Source organism: Haliotis cracherodii, unplaced genomic scaffold, assembly GCF_022045235.1.
Source record: "Haliotis cracherodii isolate W230 unplaced genomic scaffold, xgHalCrac1.p SCAF_18, whole genome shotgun sequence".
Lineage (NCBI taxonomy): Eukaryota > Metazoa > Mollusca > Gastropoda > Lepetellida > Haliotidae > Haliotis > Haliotis cracherodii.
The window spans coordinates 11,113,604-11,138,733 of NW_027266273.1; the positions used below are offsets into that span (position 1 = coordinate 11,113,604).

General features: G+C 38.2%; 1 protein-coding gene across 1 annotated transcript; it reads left to right on the forward strand.

Annotated features, from left to right (window-relative positions):
* Positions 1-451: 451 nt before the first annotated feature.
* Positions 452-24,493, forward strand: LOC139465768 (WD repeat, SAM and U-box domain-containing protein 1-like). The gene is made up of 12 exons (XM_071247657.1): positions 452-498; positions 2,759-3,179; positions 5,277-5,476; positions 11,639-11,737; positions 13,002-13,095; positions 14,267-14,300; positions 15,580-15,620; positions 16,804-16,910; positions 17,855-18,070; positions 18,905-18,985; positions 20,420-20,491; positions 21,565-24,493. Exons 2-12 carry the CDS (start codon positions 2,770-2,772, stop codon positions 21,723-21,725), a joined length of 1,515 nt encoding a protein of 504 aa, XP_071103758.1. The 5' UTR covers positions 452-498; positions 2,759-2,769; the 3' UTR covers positions 21,726-24,493.
* The last annotated feature ends 637 nt before the right edge of the window (positions 24,494-25,130 follow it).

Here is a 25,130-nt window from a genome sequence, read left to right on the forward strand (position 1 = left end):
TGTGTGTAGAAGTTGTACACCCTTCATCCCTTTTAAAAAAGTACGTCCGGGCCTCTCATTTAAGGAATTCTTACTTTAATAGTTTCTATAAACTCTCGACTAAACTTATTTTTTAAGTGTAGAAGGTGTTTATAATGAGTTTGCTTGTTGACACCAATATATCAGACACTACTTGACTATGGCCTGTGTCACACTTCAACATCAATATTTACTCACTCACTCACTCAAAATCTTACCTCTGTTTTCACAAGGGAGTCTAAACATGTGAGTCATATATAGACATTCTTGTTCCATTATTTGTGTTACAAAACGAGAACCGCAAAGCCAAAATGCAGGTTTTCTGTTATGCACGGCCACGAAGTGGCTATTTAATCGTGGTTCTGTAATCTGTTATGTGCGCTGCATATTGCCAACGGGATTGTGAAATAGTCATGTGACCTAATGATCACATGACCTTGACAAACAAGATGGCCGACGCAATCTAACAAACGCGGAAAGGTAATATAAAAATGTTTATTTTTATGGCCACAAATATTAGTCAGGACATGACAATCATATGACTACACTCGGAAAGAGTATAAGTAGACTAGGTCATCTTTTATACTGACATAAAACTTCTGCGAAAGCGACATGTTAATATGTTTGTTGAATGTGATTTTGTGTGTTGACATCGTACAGCTCGCTGGGCACTCGCCCCAGCAGCCGCTCACGTTCTTGTTCGTGATATCGGCTTATAACACAGTATAGTCGGTGCGGAATTCGACCAGTGACGACTGTAACGGGGTACTGAGGTTCCAATAAAGCCTAAGCTTGATCGAATCTTACACTTAGCAGAAAATCAATAGTCAAGTAACGCTGATCATAGCAGACCTAGGCTAGATCCTTACCGATATTATCACAGTGGTGAGAGTCTGACGGATGCCATAGACAGTTTAAAATGGAATTGGGAATAATATCCTTGTTTTGAATGGACTCTCTGTGCGAAGTTTCTTTACTGATGGATTGAAGTTTTAACGAAAGGATCTTGGTCTACACAAGAAAGATATAGGGCCTACACAGAGTCGTTATATTGTGGGACTGGGATTATTAGCCTAGCACCAGGTTTGAACTTTGTTCCTTACGTAATTTACAAGTCATCATGGTTATGGAATATTCAAATACTGTATTCTTTATAACTGTACGTTAAGACAACATGGTATTCTTTCCCTGGCTGCCCTCAGACATTGTATAGGGTTGAATCAGGGACTTCCTGTATGGAAAAGGTGGAACTATTGAATATGTAGAAGAATGAAAGTCTTTCTTTGACTAGATATATACAGATAGGTGAAATTTGTGAACTTGTAGCTTTGTCTACTTTGATCTCAGTTGATCGTTTATGTTTTCTGAATGATGTTTGATTGTTGCCATTAGCTGATTAGGGCTGGCTAAAATGATTGATAATCAGAATTATTGTCGATGGGAAGAAATTATTTGATACGAAATTATCAATACTACCATACATAAACTAGTGTGATGAAATATAGTTTAGATTTACCGAATCCGACTTGTAATTCAGGCCTCAAACTTTAAATTTTTACCAAGTAGCCATTTGGCTACAATTATTTTTTTCCAGGTACGTAGCCAGTAGTAAAATCAAGAAGTCAAGCCAATATTGTAGGTAGCCAAAGGGATTTGAAATTATCTTTTATCAAATAACTATTACATGTACAAGTCACAGCATTGGTCTTGGAATCGTATCTTAGTGGAAACTGTACTTGAGTTTTGTTATTTGTGACTCGAACAATGATGCAATTTATGTTACTAGATTATATATTCATGCTGATCCAATAAACTATCAACTAAGAAAAAGTACTAATTACATTAATATTTATGCATTTCGGTTCATTGTCCACTTTAGGAGGAATTATTTGCGAGTACAATTAGTAGCAGACATGTATATTTTTGTGTCTACATATGTGTAGCAATAGAATTTAGTCGCAACAAGATATTTTTCAAGGTAGTCATTTGGCTACCTCTGAATTTTAGACAGTAGACACATTGAAATTTAGGTCGCATTGGCAACCATTTTAGTCGCAACTTTAATGCCTGTTATTGTCAATAATGTCAATTGTCAAAGACAGAAAGCAACTGTTTTGTTATATATCAAGTGTCCACAAAGTAATCTATGTATAAATGTGTCACCGCTCACCAGTGGCATGAAATATGTTGATTTCTTTGGCGACTTTCTTGCATATTTGCTTAGAGCTACTTCTCCAATATTTATTGACAATTAATCGATATTTCGTTAGCGATAAACGGCTGAGACCTTCGGGCTTTCCTCCCACATTAAGCTGACACGCCGCGATACAACTGGAATACTGTTAAAGCGACGTTAATCCCAACTCACTCACTACAAGGGCTACATGACATTCATTTTGTTATACATGTTAAAGCAGGGACAAAATGAGGCAACTTACATTCTATTTTTGCAATGAGTCATATTTTTGAACAGGGAGAGAGATCATGGTTACTGATACTGACTGTGGTCTACTAGCAGTGACCTTGTCTAGCATGTCTAGTGGAGCAATGTATCTGTTGTACCATGTTTAGTGTGGATAGATACACACCTGATTAGAGGCGACTTTTGGGGATATTTTCACTATCGCAAAGGTATTGTGATAGTTGTGTTCATTATAAACGTAGTTTACTGTAAATACCTATTTATGAATATGTACATAATGTAAGATTTTAACTGTTATGTTGTTTCTTTTGTGAATAGGTAATAACGTTATGGCGAATATGGTTGCAAGTTTACTACATACGATAACCTCCCACAGTTCAGATGTAAACTGCGTTGCCTTCACCCATGATAAACTTGCCACATGTTCCGGAGACAAGACTGTCCGGATATGGAGCACGGAAGACTTCACGGAGCACCCATCATCACCTCTTCTAGGTCATGCCTATTATGTCAACTGTTGTGTGTTTTCACCGTTTGGAAACACCCTGGCTTCGTGTTCGACTGATGGGAAGTTGATACTGTGGGATGTTAAGACAGGGGATCAGGTTGGAGTCATCCAACATCCAAGTAAAAATGGAATCCGTGTGTGTCACTTCTCCCCCGATTCTTCTCAGATAGTTTCTGGTGGAGATGACAATACCTTGTGCCTTTGGGAAGTTTGTTCTCGGAAACTCCTCAGGTAAATAATTCATTGCTTTCAAATAAATTCTGATAAGGCGCTGTGATGAATTAATTATTATTATTTTTATCCCTCCCACCCTTTCTTATATCGTTTTGTTGTTCCCAAGTTCCTACCTTTCCCATGTAGCAGCCATAAAATTTCTGAGTCCCGTAATGGAATATGAACAACGGACCTTTTGATCCGAGGTCGGACGCCTTGTCCACATGACCAATGAGGTTAACCCTGTCTGCAAGCTGACTAGATAAGAATATCATCTGTGCTAAGACTCAACGTCCTGCTACATACTTCCTCATCAACGGGCATGTTCTGGGCCACAGATTAGGGTACTGAGATTTTTTTGGTTCAATTATGTTATGAACATGCTCAGCCCACATTGGACACTGATGTGACGAACTAATTCAAAGCATGTACATGTCATGGCTACAGGGCAATCCGTCCACATTTGACTAGTTTTCATCCGTACAATATGCCAATGCAGCATCTATCTGGACCACTGATGGACAGAGTCCTTTAGGAATCTACAGTTGACAACTTGATACGGCACCAGGACATTGTGACATGACACATATGAAACCGTAATTACACAGAAGATAGTGAATTAGGCATAACTGATGATAACTACAGGCCTGGGTTTATGGTAGGTTTATGCTTCAGGAGAAGAGACATCTGTGGCAGTCTGTTGTTTCCAAATGCATGCTGCAACATGATATGACATGAAATAAACGAGGTATTTTTTCTGTGTGATGTCCAGTGTTAGCGTGCTCACTCTGTGCAAATTGTGATATTGTTGTTTCGACTATGTTGCCATTTGAACAATGTTGATCTCATTGACATGGTTGAGGTGTAAGAGTTTTTGAAGAAAAAAGTTCTGTTCACAATGTTTTAGGTGAAATTTATTTTGTCAACAAAAAACTTAACTTTTCACCATTCTCCATCCTACTTTTTACAACTTAAAACCATGGAACAGTCACTGATTGTATTGATTGTAGCTGATTGTATTTGTACCAATTTCTTAGGATCTATTTGTATATAACAGTTGGTCTCAAGTGCATGTATTTCATATATGAAAGCAGTTGTGCATATCTGGGAGCATCAGAAAATGTTGATCATTCTGTATAACATGCCTATATACCTGTAACCTTTTCAACCACAAGGATTCAGTGTCAGTATTCTGTCAACTATATGCATGACATGTGAATACCAATCTCATTAAAATCAGATCTTAGTTCTTACTCCCGCAGAACAAAGACCTGAGGACATCCTATTGAGGGTCATGTCAGATCGACCTTGCATGAACCTTGACCGACTAATGAAATGATTAACAATAAGTTGACATTAGCCAATAAGAAAGCAGCTTTCTCAACCAATACGGCAAATTTCAAACTAGTGACTTGTATGCCAGACTATGTTTTTGTAGCAGGGGGTGAAGTCATCCCACACATGATATCCTTACCTTGTCAGCTTGCTGACAGGGTTAACCTCTTTGGTCATGTGGACAAGGCGTCCGACCTCTGATCAGAAGTTCCTTGGTTCAAATCCCATCACAGGACTCGGATATTTTATGCCCGCTACATTTTGAACACTTAATTAATTCAAAATTTGAAAACTGAACAAAAGAACATTCTGGAATAGATGGCCAAATTGTATGGCAGTATTTGCCATGGGCTATGCAAATTCTCTTGCATTCGAATGTTTATCCTATTAAGGTGAGAGATAGGCAATGGTTTTGATGGAATCAGTCATACAGTCAATAACTGTTAACCTTTTCACAATTGCTAGATTAGAAAACACATTCCGACTGTTGCTTTCTTGATCTGGCAGGCGACACACTGATTGACTTGGGACTTAATGGGATGTCCTCAGATCTTTGTTTAGCAATAGCGAGAACCAAGATCTGATTTAATGAGGTTGTTTGAATAAAGTTATTACAATTGTACACAGTATTAGATTAGCTACACAAATATTAACATTTGTGAAAGTTAATTCACAAGTAATTGGTTGATGGTTCAACAAACTATACAATGTGGCTTCTTTTGATGTCATTTTGACATCTGAGATGTAGATGTGAATGACAAGGTTGTTTGTTTTCTGTAGGTGTTTCTCTGGTCATGACGAGATGGTTGCAGCTTGTGCCTTCACACCAGACAGCTACTATGTTGTGTCGGGGAGCACTGATGGACACTTGCGCGTGTGGGATGCAAAGTTTGGTCATGGGCGGGAGCTGGCTTACGATCTAGATGGCCATGACCTTGGTGTGACCTGCTGTGAATTCTCTCCGAAATATGGATCAGCTGGTAAGTGTGATTATATAATCTGTAAAAACTGGATTGTTTGTTTGGATGGACGCTCTGAGACAAAGACAAACAGAAAATCAACCAGTGCTGATTTGAAGTGTGTATTAAGTCTTACATATCGAATTATGGAAGCGTCAGCCTGAGAAATATGTAAATAACACTGAGACGCTTTTTCAAATATTGATTCATGTTTGATGGGTTTTCTGTTTCCATTGCCTTGGAATTGTTGTTTTTGCATTTTGAACATTGTTTGCCCTTCTTATCAATATCCTTTCAGTAATAAATGATGTGACAACATTTCTACTCTTTGTGTATGCCATGGTTTGATGTCACTTGCCTATCATTTCTTATATAGATTACCACTCCAGGGTTACATTATGCTAAAATACTATAAGGGTAACGCTATTTTTCAGGGCATTATCATTTGCAGAAGCCCGAGGTCTTCCATTAACAGCCCGATGAAGGAGGGCAGTTGAAAAGACCTCAGGCTTCTGCAAATGATAATGCCCTGAAAAATAGCGTTACCGTTATTATAGCTAAAATGGATGGAATTTGTTATCAAATAAAAAGAAACAACAATATCCATTTTGAAACATTTACTGCATTCAACACGAATGTCACTGACCCACTTTTACAAATATGGAAACGTCATAGAACAAACCAGATGACGTCACTATTGAACGTTACGTCACCTACCCCTATCCTATGACGTCACCTAACAACAGGCATGATAATGGCCCGTCGTCAAGTAATATGAGGGCATTATCAAGTTACAGTGGCCCGCTCATTTCTGATAAATTGCGGGCGTTTTTATGATAATTCTATCCATTTTAGCTATAATTAGATGATAGCGGGCATATAACATGGGCAACAATGGTGAAACATATACTTTATAGTATGGATTTAGCTGTGTGTAGTTAAGTTAAGATGTTTATAATGTAAATGTCTCTTTGAATTTGTTTTTAAACAAAGATTGTCTGATACGTTGCAATCGTCATAGCAGTCCTCTATTAATGATTCTTCAAACTGCTCCTATTATAAACTTTAGAGTTAGAAATTAATTTTCATTTTCACTTGACCACAATAGCAACCAGCGCCGACGTTTCGGTGTAGGTTCTAACATCATTATCAAGCAAGTAATAATGTTAGAACCTACAACGAAACGTCGCTCCTAATTGTAATCATGGTAATAAAGAAGTTGTTCATCCATATATCTTATCCTTACTTACTTAAACTCCAACTTCTAAATGCCTCTCAAAGAAGTCGAGTTGAGTTTTGTTAAACATTCTGAATATACTTTATTTATTTACCATAGCAGTTATCACTTGGCTGAAACCGAAATTGTGTTACATTTGTAACCATGGTAACAAAAAGAATTGACCATTCATCAATTACATATCCAACTAAGTGCCACTGTTTACATGGAAATCATGATTGCTTATGTGAAATCATGTTAGATTCAGGAGTGTATGCGTGGTACAGGCTCTAATTGGCACGATTGTTGCCCAGTGATCAATGCCTGTCCACTTTATCATACGTGATCACACTGGATGACAGTGTGAGGCAGCATTTGTTACTTTAGATATTGAAAAGTTTTCCTTCCCCGTGTTCTTCAGCTGATACATCCTTTGAATAATTGTGACAAATCTTCCAAAACTTTTGTCACCTTAATGTTCATAAAGTTTCCTGAGCATGTTGAATGTGTGCTGAAATACCATGTCACACTCACAACCATCTTCCTGAGGCAAAGGAGTTAACTGACTATAAAAGTCCAGTTTCAACCCTTGCCGAACTAGGCTGATATTATGGAGTTACGTTTTGTCTGGACTAACAAGTCTGTGCATAGTCCAATTAAAATCGTGTGCCGAAATCAAAATCCGGTTCATTAACAGTCGTGCTGATTTCGATCGATTGCAGGATTTGCAAAGCATGTGCATCGCCAATTTGTTGTCAACAGATATTTTCCAAATCCTTTCATGTTTTAATCAAGGTGCTCACATGATTTTGATGCATTTCGCGATGTAAGACCCGTTTTATCACAATATAGATCTTGATTATCGATCAGATTGTCCTGACTGGGCGCCACCGTTTTGTGTGAAACAAACGCAAGTGATGTGAGTCAGAGAGGTGGAATCTGATTGGTCCATAGGAGAGGCTTAGAAGGGACATAATTGGTAATAGCCACTGGTGGCAACAACGATCAAGTCCAGTAATTCCAGCCTAGTTGGCAAGGGTGGAAACTGGACTTTTAAAGTCAGTTAACTCCCTTACCTCGGGAAGATGACTCACAACCAGCAGTTGTGAGAAATGTAGAATTTTATTCTGTTAATTGCCCTTGAACAAATGACATTATTCATTAGAAGTACTTTGAAACAACCATTTTATGTAGGATATCTTGCTCTCTATTAATCTTGGATGCCGTTGTTCAAAACAACCTTAGCGCTATGACTGTTGTAAGTCTATGTTAAGGTATGGGAGTTACTGTAACCTTGGCACTAAGATCACTTTGTACAACGGCACCCTGGTCTTGTTGGGATTCCAGGTTGAATAGGTCCCCAGCAACCAATGCTTGTTGTTAGGGACAACAAATGGATCGGATGGTCAGACTCAGTGACTTAGTTAATTATGTGTCATGGTATCCAATGCTGTGAATCATTGCTTGTAATATGTATCACTGGATTGTCGGGTTCAGATTTAAATATTTACAAGCTGTTGTCTTCTTGCTGAGTGTACATGATGCATTGGCAAGGCAGCTAATGAAGATATAGCATAATTAAAGACTATCCTTAGAAATTCCTATTTTTCAAGCCTAGACCAGAGAGATCTAGCAGAAATTTTATTTCACTTAGTTCTTTCTCAGTCATTTTTGTAAATAATAATACATGCAGTTATAAGTTACAAAATGAAGATTTGCAGTTACTACAATATTTAAAGTATGTGTGGTTATACATTTTAGGCAGAGAACACCATAGAAATCGATTATTTAAAGAGAGTGTATTTCAAGTTTAGTGACCAAAGTGACATTTGGCACTTTTCTATAGCAGACTGTGATGTCATATTTCTTCAACACAATGAGCAGTGTAACTTCATGATTTTTATGTGCTGTGCAGGACAAAACCTTGCGAGCCTAGCATTATTTTCTTTAGCAGTGCCCACTTCACATTGGCTTAAGAAATTGCTGTGCAACACACTTTCAATCCTTGTTTTATATGCAAGGAAAGTATAATGATGTTAAAAAAGGTTTATGCATATACAGACCAACCTCTGTTTTATGTGTAGCGGCCATAAAATTTTCAAGTCCCTTGATCGGATTCGAACCACAGACCTTCTAATCAGAGGTCTGACACCTTGTCCATATGACCAAAGAGGTTAACCCCGTCAGCAAGCTGACAAGGTTAGGATGTCATCTGAGGGATGACTCCACGCCCTGCTACATACTCCCCAGTCAACAGAAGGCATGTCCCGGGGCGCATAGTAGGGTACTGAGGCTTATTTTACTCAAATTTAATATGAATGTGCTCAGCCCCATGGGTTCCAATGTAGCGGCCATAAAATTTCTGAGTCCTGTGATGGGATTTGAACCACGGAACGTCTGATCGGAGGTCTGACGCCTTGTCCACATGACCAAAGAGGTTAACCCTGTCAGCATAAATATATGATATCCCAGGGATTTTATATAATGTCCGGGGTATTTTATAGAAATAACTTCCGTTCAGCATGTTCAGATTGTAACATGTAATGAAATGTAAAATCAAATGACAAATGTTGATAAATTTTTTAAGTTTCTTTTTTCGGTTTATAAGCATGGAAAAACACTTTCTCTCGGTTTTGGTAGACAGAGCATGCCCTGGGGGTCGGGAAAAACCGCGCGGGCTTCGCCCCCTTGGTTTTTCCCTATCTAGGCCATCCACTTTGGCTTCTGTGTGCATGTGCATCACGACTGCTCGTGCATAATGTGAAATTTCATTGTGATTAGATAATGCATTGAGATGCAACGCTTATGTTTTGTAAATGTACCCCTCAACAATACTACATTCAAATCATCGGTTCCCTTATTTTTGTGGGTCGTATAACATGCCAATAATGATTTTCTACCTACTTGCCTGTCCACTGATGATATTCAAACAATTAATAGGAATAAAAAAGGAATAGACGTTCCAGCGGCCAATAAAAGCGTTATATAATGAAGATTATTACCTACCACTCTCAGTAATATGAGAGCTAGGTAAATATTGAGTGTGTGGGTACCATCTATTTCTGATGGCACATTGTGTATCTACATGTGGTTATTGAGTATTATGTTTGCATGTCTATGGGATGTGTCCTTGTTCAGAGAAGGGAATGTTTTGTCAGCTGGTGCAAGCAGTATGTATTTCTCTGTGGGGAGATGGAATGATTGATTTCGCATTCTGTCAAACATTGCATCAATGTCGTTATTTGTTATTCATTTGTAATTATTTATCATGTCGAGATATCATCTGTTTCATACTGTTTTGTTTATTGTCAGTTGTTCATGTTGTCATGGTTGGTGCCTTCTAATACCAGTAATTTTATCTTGCCACATTTCATTCAATGTTGTTTTATTTCTGTAATGGAGAAACCACTCCAAAATGTAGATTTGTGAAAAGAATGTTCGTATCACAAAGGTAGTTGTTGTAGCTTCGGGGCTTGAACATCAGTTTTCCCAAAACTACAATTTGTAGTGCTTTTTTTACTCAAACTGTTTCCAAGTAAGGACTTGTTTTAATAACTATGTCATGTTTTATAAGGTATTTGTTGAAAATAATTGAAAAATATACCAGAACTCTTTTGTTGTTTGTATTTATACTGTATGAGATGTCCTTGTGTGCTGGACGAGACATTTGGTCCTTCTTTAGCAACATGATATGATATGAAATGACATTTGATCCTTCTTTTGCAACATGGTATGGTATGAAATGACATTTGGTCCTTTAGCAACATGATATGATATGAAATGACATTTGGTCCTTCTGTCGTGACATATGATGTGAAATGACATTTGGTACTTTAGCAACACGATATGATATGAAATGACATTTCATCCTTCTGTCGTGACATATGATGTGAAATGACATTTGGTACTTGAGGAACACGATATGAAATGAAATGACATTTGGTCCTTCTGTCGTGACATATGATGTGAAATGACATTTGGTACTTTAGCAACACGATATGATATGAAATGACATTTCATCCTTCTGTCGTGACATATGATGTGAAATGACATTTGGTACTTTAGCAACACGATATGATATGAAATGACATTTCATCCTTCTGTCGTGACATATGATGTGAAATGACATTTGGTACTTTAGCAACACGATATGATATGAAATGACATTTGGTCCTTCTGTCGTGACATATGATGTGAAATGACATTTGGTCCTTCTTTCGTGACATGGTATGGTATGAAATTACAATTGGTCCTTCTTTTGTGACATGGTATTGTATGAAATGACATTTGGTCCTTCTATCGTGATATGATATGATATGGAATGGCATTTCGTCTTTCTTCAGCAACATGATATGATACGAAATGCCATTTGATTCTTCTGTCGTGACATGATATGATATGAAATGCCATTTGGTCCTCCTGTCGTGACATGATATGATATGAAATGCCATTTGGTCCTTCTTTAGCAACATGATATGATATCAAATGCCATTTGGTCCTTCTTCAGCAACACGATATGATATGAAATGACTTTTGGTCCTGTCGTGACATGATATGATATGAAATGGCTTTTGGTCCTTCTTCAGCCACATGATATGATTCAAAATGCCATTTGACCCTTCTTTCATGACATGATATGAAATGAAATGGCTTTTGGTCCTTCTGTCGTGACATGATATGAAGTAATTTTTGGTCCTTCTTCAGCAACATGATATGATATGAAATGGCTTTTGGTCCTTCTGTCGTGACATGATATGAAGTGATTTTTGGTCCTTCTTCAGCAACATGATATGATATGAAATGGCATTTCGTCCTTTTATGTTGGTTGCTGGTTGATGGATGTCTTAATTTGTCAATTCTTTATGCATGACATCTCTGATAAATAATTCAAATCAAATTACACTTTGTTATCTGCTTTTTCACTCTGTGTATTCACAGGTTGTAGCTTGTTTTTTTGTATGTTTCAGCGAAGACATCTTCTCAAGTTGCGAACTTCCTGCTGGCCACGGGTGGCAAGGACGATCAGGTCAAGCTGTGGGAGTTCACAGGCCAGATCGGTTCCTCAGGTACGTCCCTTGTCCACAGTAGGAGACGTTTTTCAGATAGGGACACACGTGTCACGTGCTTAATATCTAACCCTTACTGTATACACAGTGGCTGTTATTTCATGGCCATTGCAGTATTTGTGTTTGTCATGACTGACATGATATTTAGACTGTTTTAAGATTTTCTTTGAAATTGACCATTGTTGGTGACATAAGCTATTGTTTTTCAATGGACCTCTTCCAAATGGCCATGGGGAAATTCTTTTGGCATGTCATAAAAGGTGAAAGTTCATGACGTAAGGTTTGTCGCTACAACTTCATTAAGATGTGAATACACAATGCCATTTAAGAAGATTTGAGGCATTTATCATTAAACTTGCTATGTACCTTCACTCATAAGGAAGGTCCTGTATGGGTCAATGAAGTCTAATTTAGTGTCAAAGTCAAGCTTCAGGGTTTTGTAAAACATGTTCATATTATTGTCAGTTTCTGTCATGTTTACCTTTGCTAGCATGCTTTCTTCTATATCAAAAGTCAAGGTCACATTTGAAGTAAGTGTGAAAAGTATGTGTATCTTTCTCTTGAATAGAAGATATCCTACTGTGGAATTATTCCTCATGGACCTTGGGAATTATTAGGCCACATGCTATGAGAAGGTCAAAGGTCAAGGTTTTGAGCTAATAAGTATTTGATTACACTTTCTCAAAATAAATGAATGCATTTATTATTGAACTTAATTAATAATATACCTTTTTGAGACTGAGTTTCTTATGGTCAAATTAAGTCGGAGGTCCATGTCAGTATTCAGGTGTTTGTAAAACATGTTGTATCTTTGTCAGATCTGAGGCATGAAATATGTTTGCATATTTTCATAAATCCAACCACAAAAGTGTTGGTGGCAAGTCTATCAAAGGCCAAGGTCTTCTTTGTGGTTATTGTAAAAAATGGTTGCTTCATTCATTGCCAATTTCTGTTACACTTTTACTTGTAGAATCCTGAGACTTGGATTTTTGATGGATCTAATGAAGTCGTCTTGAGGATATGGTGGAGGGGGGAATGCTTGTTTTTTTCAATTACTTTGCCTAAAATGCGACTATGCTTGTCGTAAGAGGCAACTAATGGGATTGGTGATGGGATGATGTCAATACCTGGATTGTCTGGTCCAGACTCGATTAATATACAGACTGACGTCATATAGCTGGAATATTGCTGAGTGTGGCGTTAAACAACAAACAAACATGCAAAGGTTGCTGGGGACAGTTCTAACTCATGGATGTATTTCCAGTGGTACTGCTGAAGCTGAGAGACACACTACCCGGCCACACAGACACTGTCCTTGCCGTTGCCTTCTCCCCCAGGGGGGACATCCTGGCTTCTGGGTAGGTATCTGAACTGCATCCCAGTCATCCAGTCGAACTGATTTGTGATCATGTAGTGATAAAGATAACAAGTGTCCTTGGTCATGATAACAGATTTCATGATAAATGGGGGCGGTCAGGTAGCCTAGTGGTTAAAGCGTTCTCTCGTCAAGCCGAAGACCCGGGTTCGATTCCCGACATGGGTACAATGTGTGAAGCCCATTTCTGGTGTCCCCTGCCGTGATATTGCTGGAATATTGCTAAAAGCGGCATTAAACCATACTCACTCACTCACTCACTCACTCACTCACTCACTCACTCATGAAAAATGGGAACTGATCAACTTGTCAAAGTGTCTTTGGTACATGTTATCTTATGTTAGAATGTTCAGATAAAAGGGACTTTGATATGCTGTATTTTAGTAATGTACAGAATACAAATGATCAGAGGTGAAGTCCAAAGATACACAATACAACCTGTGTGTTTATAGAAATGCGTTAAAAGCGTTGTTAAACCCAACTCACTCAATCACTATGGAAATGGGGCGGTGGGGTAGTGACGAGGGTTTTAGCTTGTCATGCCAAGTACCTGGTTTAATTTCTGACATGGGTGAAATGTGTGAAGACATTTCTTGTGACTCATACTCAGTGAAAAAGTTGAATAAAACCCAAAGTTGACCAAAGTTGTAAACATTCACAAAGTTCACCAAGGCGTTTCTCTCACATTAATATCTCAACAGTTCCATCCATCACTAGTGACAACACATGACAACATATCTTCCTACTATTACCTGTAGGTGTAGGACAGAGTGTCTGCCTGGAAATCGGTAGGTGGTTCGATCTCCTGGCCATGTCATACCAAAAGACATTAAAATTTGGTACTTGTTGTTGCTGCCAGGCAGGGTAACAACAAGTACCATCTTTTAACATATTTCAGTATGATGTGAACAAGAATCGAAACCACTGACCTTCGCCTCTCCGGGCAGACACTACATGACGGAGGCTGTCCCATCATTATTGCTGAAAGCAGGATAACATCATACTCATGTATTCTGATTCTGTCAAATTGCAGCAGCTAGACGACTGGGCCACCTGTGGCTCATGCTCATTGCATTAAGGATAAGGTTTCAATGTATAATGATACAAGCATACTATCATGACTATTGTAACAGTGTCATTGACTACATTTTCAGGTCCTTTGACAAGACCATACGCCTGTGGAATCCAGTAAGTAAATGTAATTCACTTGTTGCCATGGTTATTTGATGTCATGAAATATGTGCATAGTTCGGATGCAGATTCTATTGATCACCAACTTCATAACTTAGGGCCTGAGTAACTATCTGATAAGGACCGCCTCCGTGGTCTAGTGGTAGAGCGGCCACCTGTAGAGTGGAAGGTCTGGGGTTCGATCCCTGCCCGTGTCATGCCTAAAGACTTTAAAAGATGGTACTTGTTGTCTGGCACTGCTCATTTAGGGGCTACAATAAGGACTGATCAGCTCGGAGTCAGTATACTGTGTCTGAGTAGGGTATTCATGTTAAACTGAAGCATGGTATCTTAGTGGCCCAGCACTATAAATTCAGCATCAGTCTGGACTAGTACAAGCGTTACACGCACACGCACACGCACACGCACATGCACACACACACACACACACACGTGCATGCATGTCGCTATATAAGTGCAATAATCTTGGAAGCGACGCAAAACCCCATTTATATATCATAAAAGTTAGGTCATTATCGTCACTTTGGTGTGTAACAAAGCTCTGACATATTTAGCAGATGTCAGTATATATTTTGTGATATTTTGTGTAATGTTGTGTAACTCTGGATTTGACTTTGAGATTGAGATCTAAGATTGAATTTGGGTCACCTGAAAATAGCCATTTATGAAAGTTTAGTCCATTTCCAGCTATGTCATGGTGGTCTAGAAATATTCACCTCTGGACCAGATCAATCTTCCCGAGGCTAGGGAGTTAACTGATTGTAAAAGTCCAGTTTCCACCCTTGCCGAACTAGACTGGAATTATGGAGTTATATTTTGGCTGGAGTAACAAGTCTATGCATTGTCCAATCAAAATCGCGTAACGAAATCAACATCTGTTTCATCAACTGCTGTGCATATTTTGGTCGATTGCTGGATTTGTAAAGCCAACTTGGCATCAACAGATATTTTCCAAATCTTTTGATGTTTTAATCTAGGTGCTCATGTGATTTGATACACTTTTTATGACACTATAGACTGCGTGCCGCCATTTTGTTTGAAGCAAATGCATGTGTATGAGAGGTGGAATCTGATTGGTCAATGGGAGGGACATGGAAATGACATAACTTGTAATAGCCACTGGTGGCACTACGATCGATCCAAGAAATTCCAGCCTAGTTTGGCAAGGGTGGAAACTGGACTTTTACACTCATTTAACTTGTCTCGGGAAGATGGACCGGATCTTCATTGGTATGAGCAAGGATGTGATTATGAACTCATGTTTTTGTGTTTCCAGCTCAAAGGAACTTCCATGTTTACAATAGAAGGACATGCAAGGTAATTATTTACACCCTAAGGAAATCATCATAAATATGTCCACGATGCAGTTTGTTTGTGGTTTAAAGCCACACTCCAGCTTAATGACAACCTATGTAAATAATCGAATCACTGATCTATGCAAGTGGGGATGAGTCTGATCCGATCCATTAAGAGATTTAATCACCACTTACGACAAGCATGGGTTTCTGTGGACATATATTCTTAGGCTGATCTTCACATGGACAAATGTTAGTGGGATACGATGACATACGTCATCCAAGTCAGAGAGTCTGACCAACTGATCCCGTTAGTTGCATCTTACCATTGCTTACGGCAAGCATGGGTTCCTGAAGACCACTTCTTACCTGGATCTTCACGGGGTCGATGAAGTTTGAATTGCAGCTTATGATATGGTGACAACTTGTAAGATAACTTACAGTTATGTTATCACTGGATTTGTGGTAGAGAGTGTCCCCTGTATTGTAATCTAGTGTAATCTGTATTATGTATGCATGTGTCTGTCTGTCTGTGTCTGTCTGTCTGTCTGTCTGTCTGTGTCTGTCTGTCTGTCTGTCTGTCTGTTAATTTCATTAAGCCTATTCCTGAATACAACATCCGATGGATAGCTGTTTGTATTTGCTAATGTAACTGTGACAGACTAGGAGCCATGTCACAGCTGGTGAGGTCATTAGCTCAGATCACAGAAAGTGTTACTCATGTAGTGTACCGGTAGTGCATTGCCGAAGTAGATGTGTATTGAACAATGTATCAACAAAGACAATTTTCAAATGAATCAATGACAGAGGCTCTTAATTAAGGATTAGTCCACTAGTATGGTAAAGTCTCCGATTTCTTCAAATAATGTGAGGTGAAATGGGGTATCGTTGCATTCAAGATTATTTCACTTATTTTGCAACATGACTTCTACAAATACAAAATCAAGCAGAATGCACCTTTTGGCAGTTCAAAATTTTGAAAACAGTTTTCACTTTTTTTTCATGAAAGTGTCATTGATTTGAAAACTGAACATTGATATGCACATAATGCATAAAACTGGGCTTGTTGCAAAACCAGTTTTTGCCCATTAGTTCAATGAAAACTTACTTTTATGATCTTTTTGGAAATCTTTTTAATAATGTGTATCAATCGTGTACAGAATAAATATATCAGTGTTGGTTCAGTGGGAGTGTTTTTGTTTCAGATATGTGACAAGCTGTGCCTTTTCGTTTGATGGCCAGATGCTGGCGTCGGGGTCGAATGACAAGACAGTGATGGTGTGGAAGCTGACCGACACGTCCAGCATCATGGGTCAGTCAGTGGTCATTTGTGATGGTGTTGTAGCGACAGGAAACAGACTCTGACGCTGACCCATCTCAATAGGCGATTTCTTTCAAAATTACTCAAAGTACTAAGTTCTGATACAAAATTATTGTTTAAATTGTCAAATGAGTTACTACTACTATATTTAACATAACATTCTCGTAGCCATGGCAACATGGTGGATCCAGATGGGGTGTGCAAACCATACGTGTGACCTAGGTACTAGTATCATATATAAACACCCTCCCTTTTTTAACATCCTGGACTCGCCTTTGTGTTGTTTATAGGGTTTTATGTCGATATTTGTCAAACTTACTATCAATATACGAGGAACCACAATACACTGTTTTGTAACATTTATTGATTTATTGTCATTTATAATTCATATTTGCAGTTATTGATATCTTTCTGGTTTGGTTAAGAAGTACTTTCAATATTTGTTGTAACGATCAATCAAACAAAAAAGTCATTACGAATGTGCATGGTCCAGTGGCAATACATTGATCACAAATAACAATGTCAGTAGTTAACACTGGCTCCTTGCTACTCTGTTGATAGACATAATGAAAAGAAAAAATACAGATAACCATCACTATCCAAAATGCATCTTGTTTGAACATGTTGATGAGTCATATTGGTGTTTATAACTTAACGTCAAACTATTACATTTGTTTTACTCTTCAACACCTTTCTTACCTTATATGTACATTTTTTTTTATTGATTTGTGACAATTTGATAAATTTTCGTCTATTACTTTACAGTCGTGCTCAACTATGAAAAAATAACTCGCTGTCATGGCATAAGTCAGATCACTGTAATCTTTGCACTTGAAGCATTTATTGTGAAAGAGTAATGGCATCGGGTAATTTATATTATAATTGAATTTAGATGTACATGATGCACAAAACCTAAATGCCAACATGTCTTGCAGCTGGTCTGTCTGGATTTGAAGAACCAGTGAAGCAGACACAGCAGCCTTCAGCACCAAGCTTTGTGTCTGTTGAGAAGTGGGGTGTGGAGGATGTGTGTGCTTGGGTTACCTCCCTTGGATTGCAGCAATACCAGGAAGTGTTCAGGCAGCAGGCAATAGATGGGACAGAGTTACTTGCCCTTACTGCCAAGGATCTTGAAGAGTCAATGGGAATAGGTGAGTTGGTATTCTGCCGGTACACTGTGCAACTGGTAGGCTATCTCATGTCATTTGCAGGAAATTATCTTATTAAAATATAATTCCTTGTTTGTTGTTTAATGCTGCATTAAACAATATTCCTATTATATGACATCTGTCTCTTTATGATAAAGTCTAGAATAGACAACCAAGTGATTGACATCATGAGCATCGAGCTACACATTTGGGATACAATGTCATGCATCAACCAAATCAGTGAGTCTGACCACCTAATCTATTAAGAGATTTACTCACCTCTTACGACAAGCATGGGTTTCTGGGGACATATATTCTTAGGCTGATCTTTACATGGACATCTTTTTTTGTTAGTTGTTTAACGCCGCATTCAGCAATATTCAAGCTATATGAAGGCGGTCTGTACATAATCGTGTCTGGACCAGACAATCCAGTGATTGACATCATGAACATTGATCCACGCAACTTGGATATCATGACATGCATCTACCAAGTCAGCGAGCCTGACAACCCGATCCCTTAAGTCGCCTCTTAGGACAAGCATAGTCGTTTTTTACAGCATGGGTTGCTGAAGACCTGTTCTAACCTGGATCGTCATGGGTCACATATAATAAAGGATGAAGCCTCTGACAAGATGGAAATCCAGTTTTATGACTGCAGGCGTTGGCTTGTCATGCTGGATGTAATGTGTGAAGCCCAATTCTTGTGTTCCTGCCTTGATTATGCTGAAATATTGCTAAGCCATGAACCATAAACCATGCTCACTCACTATGAAAGCAGTATCAAAGGATGGCCTGTAGATAGTTCTGATTGGGAACATTTTGTTCCATGTTTTAGGTGCCCTTGGTCACAGGAACAAGATTTTGAGGAGTCGCGCTCATGTACAAGAGCGTCCTATAGGCCAGACAGTAGAAAATGGTAGGTGTACAAGTGATGAAGATGACAAAAATCTTAAGATAAACTAATAACTCATTGTGGCCTTGTGGGCATTCAGTATGAGAGTGGAGAATAGAAAATCACTACAGTCGTGCCCCGCTTATACGGACTTCAGATATCCGGAAACCTCGGTTCCCGGACGATTTTCATTCAAAACGAAATAATTACTATATAAATTTACCCGTATATCCGGAAATTCAGTTTCCGGAACCGGACGGTCATTTTCATACACAAAACACTGAAATGCACTCAAAATTGTCTCACTTATCCGGACAGTAAATTTCCGCTGGTGGTAATATCTTTGATTCGTGAGAAGTCAATTAACCAAGTGACACTGAGTTACGTTTGAGACGAGCTTGTTTATTGTACATGTAATCCCCTTCGATAAATATGGCGTCTGTGGTCAGAGGTCAAAGTTGAACTTCATTACGTATTACGAGAACATTACGAGGCATTGTTTTATATCTAGGGATTAAGATTACCTTGTGTATTTTCTCGTGAACTAAGCCGGAAACAGCAATCAGCTGTACACACGTTTTCTTGGAATCGACCGGTGATTCGGTAAAGACACACCCAATGATATAACTTTATAGGATTTTTAATGCAAGGATCGACAACAATTGTATCTGAAACTATTTTTTTTATCAGGAATAATATATTCCATTATTTTCTTAATTATATGCAGCCTTTACTAAACATATTTAAAATAATAATAACCCTAAGCGAAGCAGCTGATCGCTATTCTCGGGTATTATTTTTGACATGGAACCAGTCTGACCAGTCACCGTAAAGGCTCATGCGCAGGTGATCGCGTGATGTCGAGAATTTCATGTTGACATAGAATCGTCAAACAAAAACAAATATGACTTTTAACGAGTCAAAGTATGTCATTTATGATATATGTATCCATTCTCTGTCAACTAAAGTTCGTTTCAAGGCGTCAATAGCGGTATTCTGACCGTGGTTGCTGTTAATAACGGTGAGTTGTGCGATCTTCCGATCGCTTCACACACGATTTCGCCGAAATTAATAAAAACAATATGTATAAGGAATTTTGTCATGAGTTGCATAATTGAAGGGAAGTAACTCTTCCAGTAAGAAGCTGGTTTCAGTTATACGGAAATTCGTTTATACGGACGAATTGTGAAATGACGCAAGTGTCCGTATAAACGAGGCACGACTGTATTTGCATATTATATCGAGCATGTCAAATGCAGTTTGCAAGATCAATGAAACAAGATTAAGGAACACTTCAAAAGGACAGCTTTAAGAAAAATATATATCAAAAGTCTTTTTTAATTTTTTTTCTAAAACATCAGGATATGAATGTAAAGTTTCATGTTTTGCTTATCTATTGATTATAAAATACATGCATTTAATTAACAAGAGAGAAACTAATTGTCCTGATTCATGCAGATGCTGGAGTCCCGGACGAGTACCTGTGTCCCATCACAAGGGAGATAATGCACGACCCAGTCATTGCCACAGGTGAGACACTGGCAAACCTTTCTGAACACTAAGACTGAAACAAATAACTTATGATGATGATGATGATGATGATGATGATGATGAATTACTATTATCAGCACATCAGCTGATCTACACATTGATATTGCTCACAAATTTATCTTATGGAGAGCCGCTATGCAGGGATTTTACCTTGTAAAATTATTTTGTCATATGTTCCTTTATTACCCTCAGGGTTTGAAATAACCAAGTTAATAAACATCATATGTGAACTAGTCCAAATATTAATTCTTGTGCACCAGTGTCTGGTTTTCGTCATATGGATGGCATTGTTGACGTCATTCAACAAATTATGCTTTTTTAGGACAGCTGTGGTGATCAGTGCATTTTTCTAAAAGGGAGCTCAAAAGGATTAGGAAATTATGACACTCACATATGTGTCATCTGCTTTTATTAATTATGAAACGTGTGTAAGAATTCATGTATTACCCTCGCTCTCGCTTGGGAAATACAAGAATTCTGACACTCGTTTCTTAAAATTAGTATGACACACATGCTCTTATAATCATCTTTATATATGAGTGTAGGAATTAAAGATACCAAAAAAGACCAAGAATAGTGTAAAACATTTGTAGGGTAATAACAGTGACAAACAGACCACTGGGTCTTTGATAAGCGTGGATATTATGTGACAAATATTAAACAAGTTATCCAAAAACGATTGTGTCTTCAAGTATAGTTACCATTAAGAGAAAATATTAGTCTTCATCATTCTTCAATTACAAATACATAGCTGCCAACCCCAAAAGTGTTCAATGAGTGAGATGTATATTGGCCAGGGTCCAGGGCAAAGCCTTGGTAGGGGTTGTAAGGGACCGAAAATGATTGTAGCCATTTTGCCCAGTATTTGGGCGCTCTCTGTTTAACTTTTTTTGTAAATTGTCTTAACATAAAGATGTAGAAAGAGAGGGTGAGTTTTGCTGAAAAAGTGTGAGTTGACAGGTATGCAAATAATTTCAATAAGTATTAGAAAGTAACTAACTTATTTTAGCTGCTATTTCTCTTCTAAAATTATTTCAATGTATCATCTTCAGATGGCTACACATACGATAAAGCAGCAATCAAATCGTGGATTGAGAGCGGAAAGGATCGGAGCCCAATGACCAACTCTGTACTACCAAGTAATAATCTGACACCAAACAGAACACTGAAAATGTTGATCCAGCGCTTTGTGAACGGTCACAGCCAAGGTTGACTGCTGGGGTAACTGGGCATTTCAATATGCTATATTCTGTCCAATAGTTTTGTCAATAATCAGAGTTTCATTTCCTGATCTTATAGTTGATGAGGATGACTATATTCCTATTCATTCATGATATATTTTACATGCATGTTTCCATAGCGATGTAGGTGCTGTCCATGTGTTATTGGACTTGTTATATTGTGATGTTTGAAATTATGCCAGTGTTCAGTTTGTTTGGGTTTAAGGTAGTTTTATGTCCACACACTTTCATGAGGTCACAGCAACACACACATTCAGAAAATTATTTCTGTTTTCATTTTAGATGTATAAAAAATATGGAACTTTTCTTATGTAAATAGTTTTGAATAGTTTTAAGATGGTGTTTGGAAGACAACGTATATGTGTCACTGTACATATGTTTGTTAAATGTACATTTTGTGGGTATCCATGTCTTTTTTTCTGATTTTCCGATCTCCCCCCGGTCTAATTTTTCATTCCAGCATGAAATAATTAAAAGTTTTCGTTTTCAGTTTTCCCTGCCGCTGTGCAAAATTATGCCCCAATGTGATAAACAAAATACAACTTCCATTGCACAATCATAAAAAGCCAGCTCAGCTTGATCTTTCTTCTGCTAGGTTTGTAAAACAATTATTTCTAAAGCAAAGCGACTCGATCTAAATCATATATTATTTTTAAGACTGATACCAAGTGTTTTAAACTGTCATAAAATAAGTTACACAATGTGTGAAATGCAGCTGTTATTTATTTTTATTTTTTTGTATATTATTTGGCCTGTTCTGTAGCCAGTTGAAGACAGCCTCCGTGGTTTAGTGGTAGAGCGTCCACCCGGAGAGCGGAAGGTCTGGGGTTCAACCCTCGGCCACGTCATACCAAAAGACATTAAAAGATGGTATTTGTTGTTACCCTGTCTGGAGCTCGGCATTAAGGGGCTAAAACAAGGACTGGTCGGCTTGGAGTCAGTATACTGTGTCTGAGCGGGGTATTCATGTTAAACTGCGGCATGGTATCAAAGTGGGCTAGCACTATAAATCGGCATCAGTCTGGACTAGTACAAGCAGCCACACACACACACACACGTGCATGCACGTCGCTATATAAGTGCAATAATCTTGGACGCGACGTTAAACGCAATTTCACCTCACCTAGCTGTTTGAATTTGGAGATTATCAGTATGTATGAATGGCCTTGTGAGTACTCCCTGCATGTTAAAAGTGGATAATGTAAATGGTACTAAGAATGACAGATGTTTATCTCCACTCACACTAGTGAGGGAGTTAGTCAAGGGCGCGTCCATCGACTACCACCAGTTTCAGCACCTATGAAAACCTCTTTGAGTAGTATTTATAAAAAAATATATTTAAAAAATATAATTAACTTAAACATGATAAATAGGCATTTCAACAGTGTTTAATATAACTTATGTTTCCAAATGCTATAAAAAGGTTATGTTCTTTTGTTTCTTTTCAATTTGCAATAGAAACAAAAAAAATTCAAGATATAGTTTTCTATTTTGACAATATTCATATGTCTACACAACATACAGCTGGAACGGTTGTGGACCATCAAGTTTCGTACAGGTGTACCCTCATTCCACTGAAGTCTGAAAAATATACACTGTTGGTTCTCTGTCAATGACTTTAAAGGAGTTGCTGTGGTAAGAGCAGCCACCCTGTAGCTTGAGTGTATGAGTTAGTTGCCATAGCAAGTTTCTATGCTCTCTATAAGAAAATCATGAAATGATGTCATGCAGGCCTGTCAAGTCCGACAAGCGTTGCCAGGGAACCAGTGGCATTTATTTTATTGTGTACTGTTGCTCAAGTCATCATCATGTCGAAAACTACATTTTAGTACATTTATATAAATAAGTGATTGGTTATAATGGCTGTTTTGAGAGATATTGTGCTTATTGTTCATGCTGTGATCGATTATTTATTGAGATCAAGTGAATTATAGTATTTTATTGTGTTGGAACTGTTTATCTTGGCAATGGCCTTTTTTGTATGTTTGCTTCTCATTCTGAATGATAAAATGGGTTTTGACATGCTGTTTGTATTAACATGATTAAGGATATGTGTTTGGATGAATTAGAAGGATTTGACTCTTCTGAGATTATTTCAAAATCTCTATCTCTTATTGTTGGTTGGCCAAATGTATCGGGAATTGCAACTTGCCATATATGTCACAAACTTTGAAGAAATTCACTGTGTATGATATGAAACTGCTTCTCCTTGATGATTGACGATTTCCGGCCATAAAGAATCTTATGAGAATGCACCAATACACAAAACAGAACACTGCCTCCGTGGTGTAGTGGATAGAGTGTCAGCCTGGAGAAGAAGGTTGGGTTTTTGATCCAACGCCACCTCATACCAAAAGATGTTAAAAGATGGTACTTGTTGTTTCCCTGTCTGGCGTTTGGCATTAAGGGGCTAAAACAACGACTGGTCGGCTCGGAGTCAGCATAGTGTGTCTGAGTTGGGTATGCATGTTAAACTGTGGCATGGTATCTCAGTGGGCTGGAACTATGAGCTGGATGAGTTGAAGCAGAAACCCACACACGTCAACCTTCACTCACTCACTCACTCACTCACTCACTCACTCACTCACTCACTCACTCACTCACTCACTCACTCAACCACCCACTCACTCACTCACTCACTCACTCACTCACTCACTCACTCACTCACTCACTCACTCACTCACTCACTCACTCACTCACTCACTCACTCACTCACTCAACCACCCACTCACTCACTCACTCACTCACTCACCCACCCACCCACCCTTCAAATGGCATGATAAGGAGTTTGTTGTCAACTTGCAATAATTTTTGCTTTTGCTCAGTTTGTATTTAATAAGGAATAATCAAAATATTGCTGTTTATATTATTATTGATTATGTTGACAGTGAAGTAGTTGAGTGTATAACTACCGTGTGATAAAGTCCAGTGAAGCAGGATCACCTCCATATATTACCAATAGTGACAAAGATGTCTGTGAAATTATAATAATTAATTGTCACTCAACATTACAATGACGTTGCCCCAACACTCGACTGACTGAGCTGATTCTCCACTTGTGATCAGGAAATATGTTCTCAGAAAAACATTTATAGGTAATATATCGAATAACCTACCGGTACTTGCATCTTGGAGTTTTATCCAATTATCTGTCCCTCATGAAATAGTGTTGAAAGTTACCAGCGAACGAGTATTGTTTTATGCTGCTTTTAGCAATATTCCAGCAATATCACGGCGGGGGTCACCAGAAATGGGCTTTACAAATTGTACCCACATGGGGGATAAAACCTGGGCCTTCGGAGTGATGAGCATGATGAGCGAATGCTTTAACCACTAGGCTACCCCACTGCCCCTGAAAGTTACTTTGGGTTAATTTG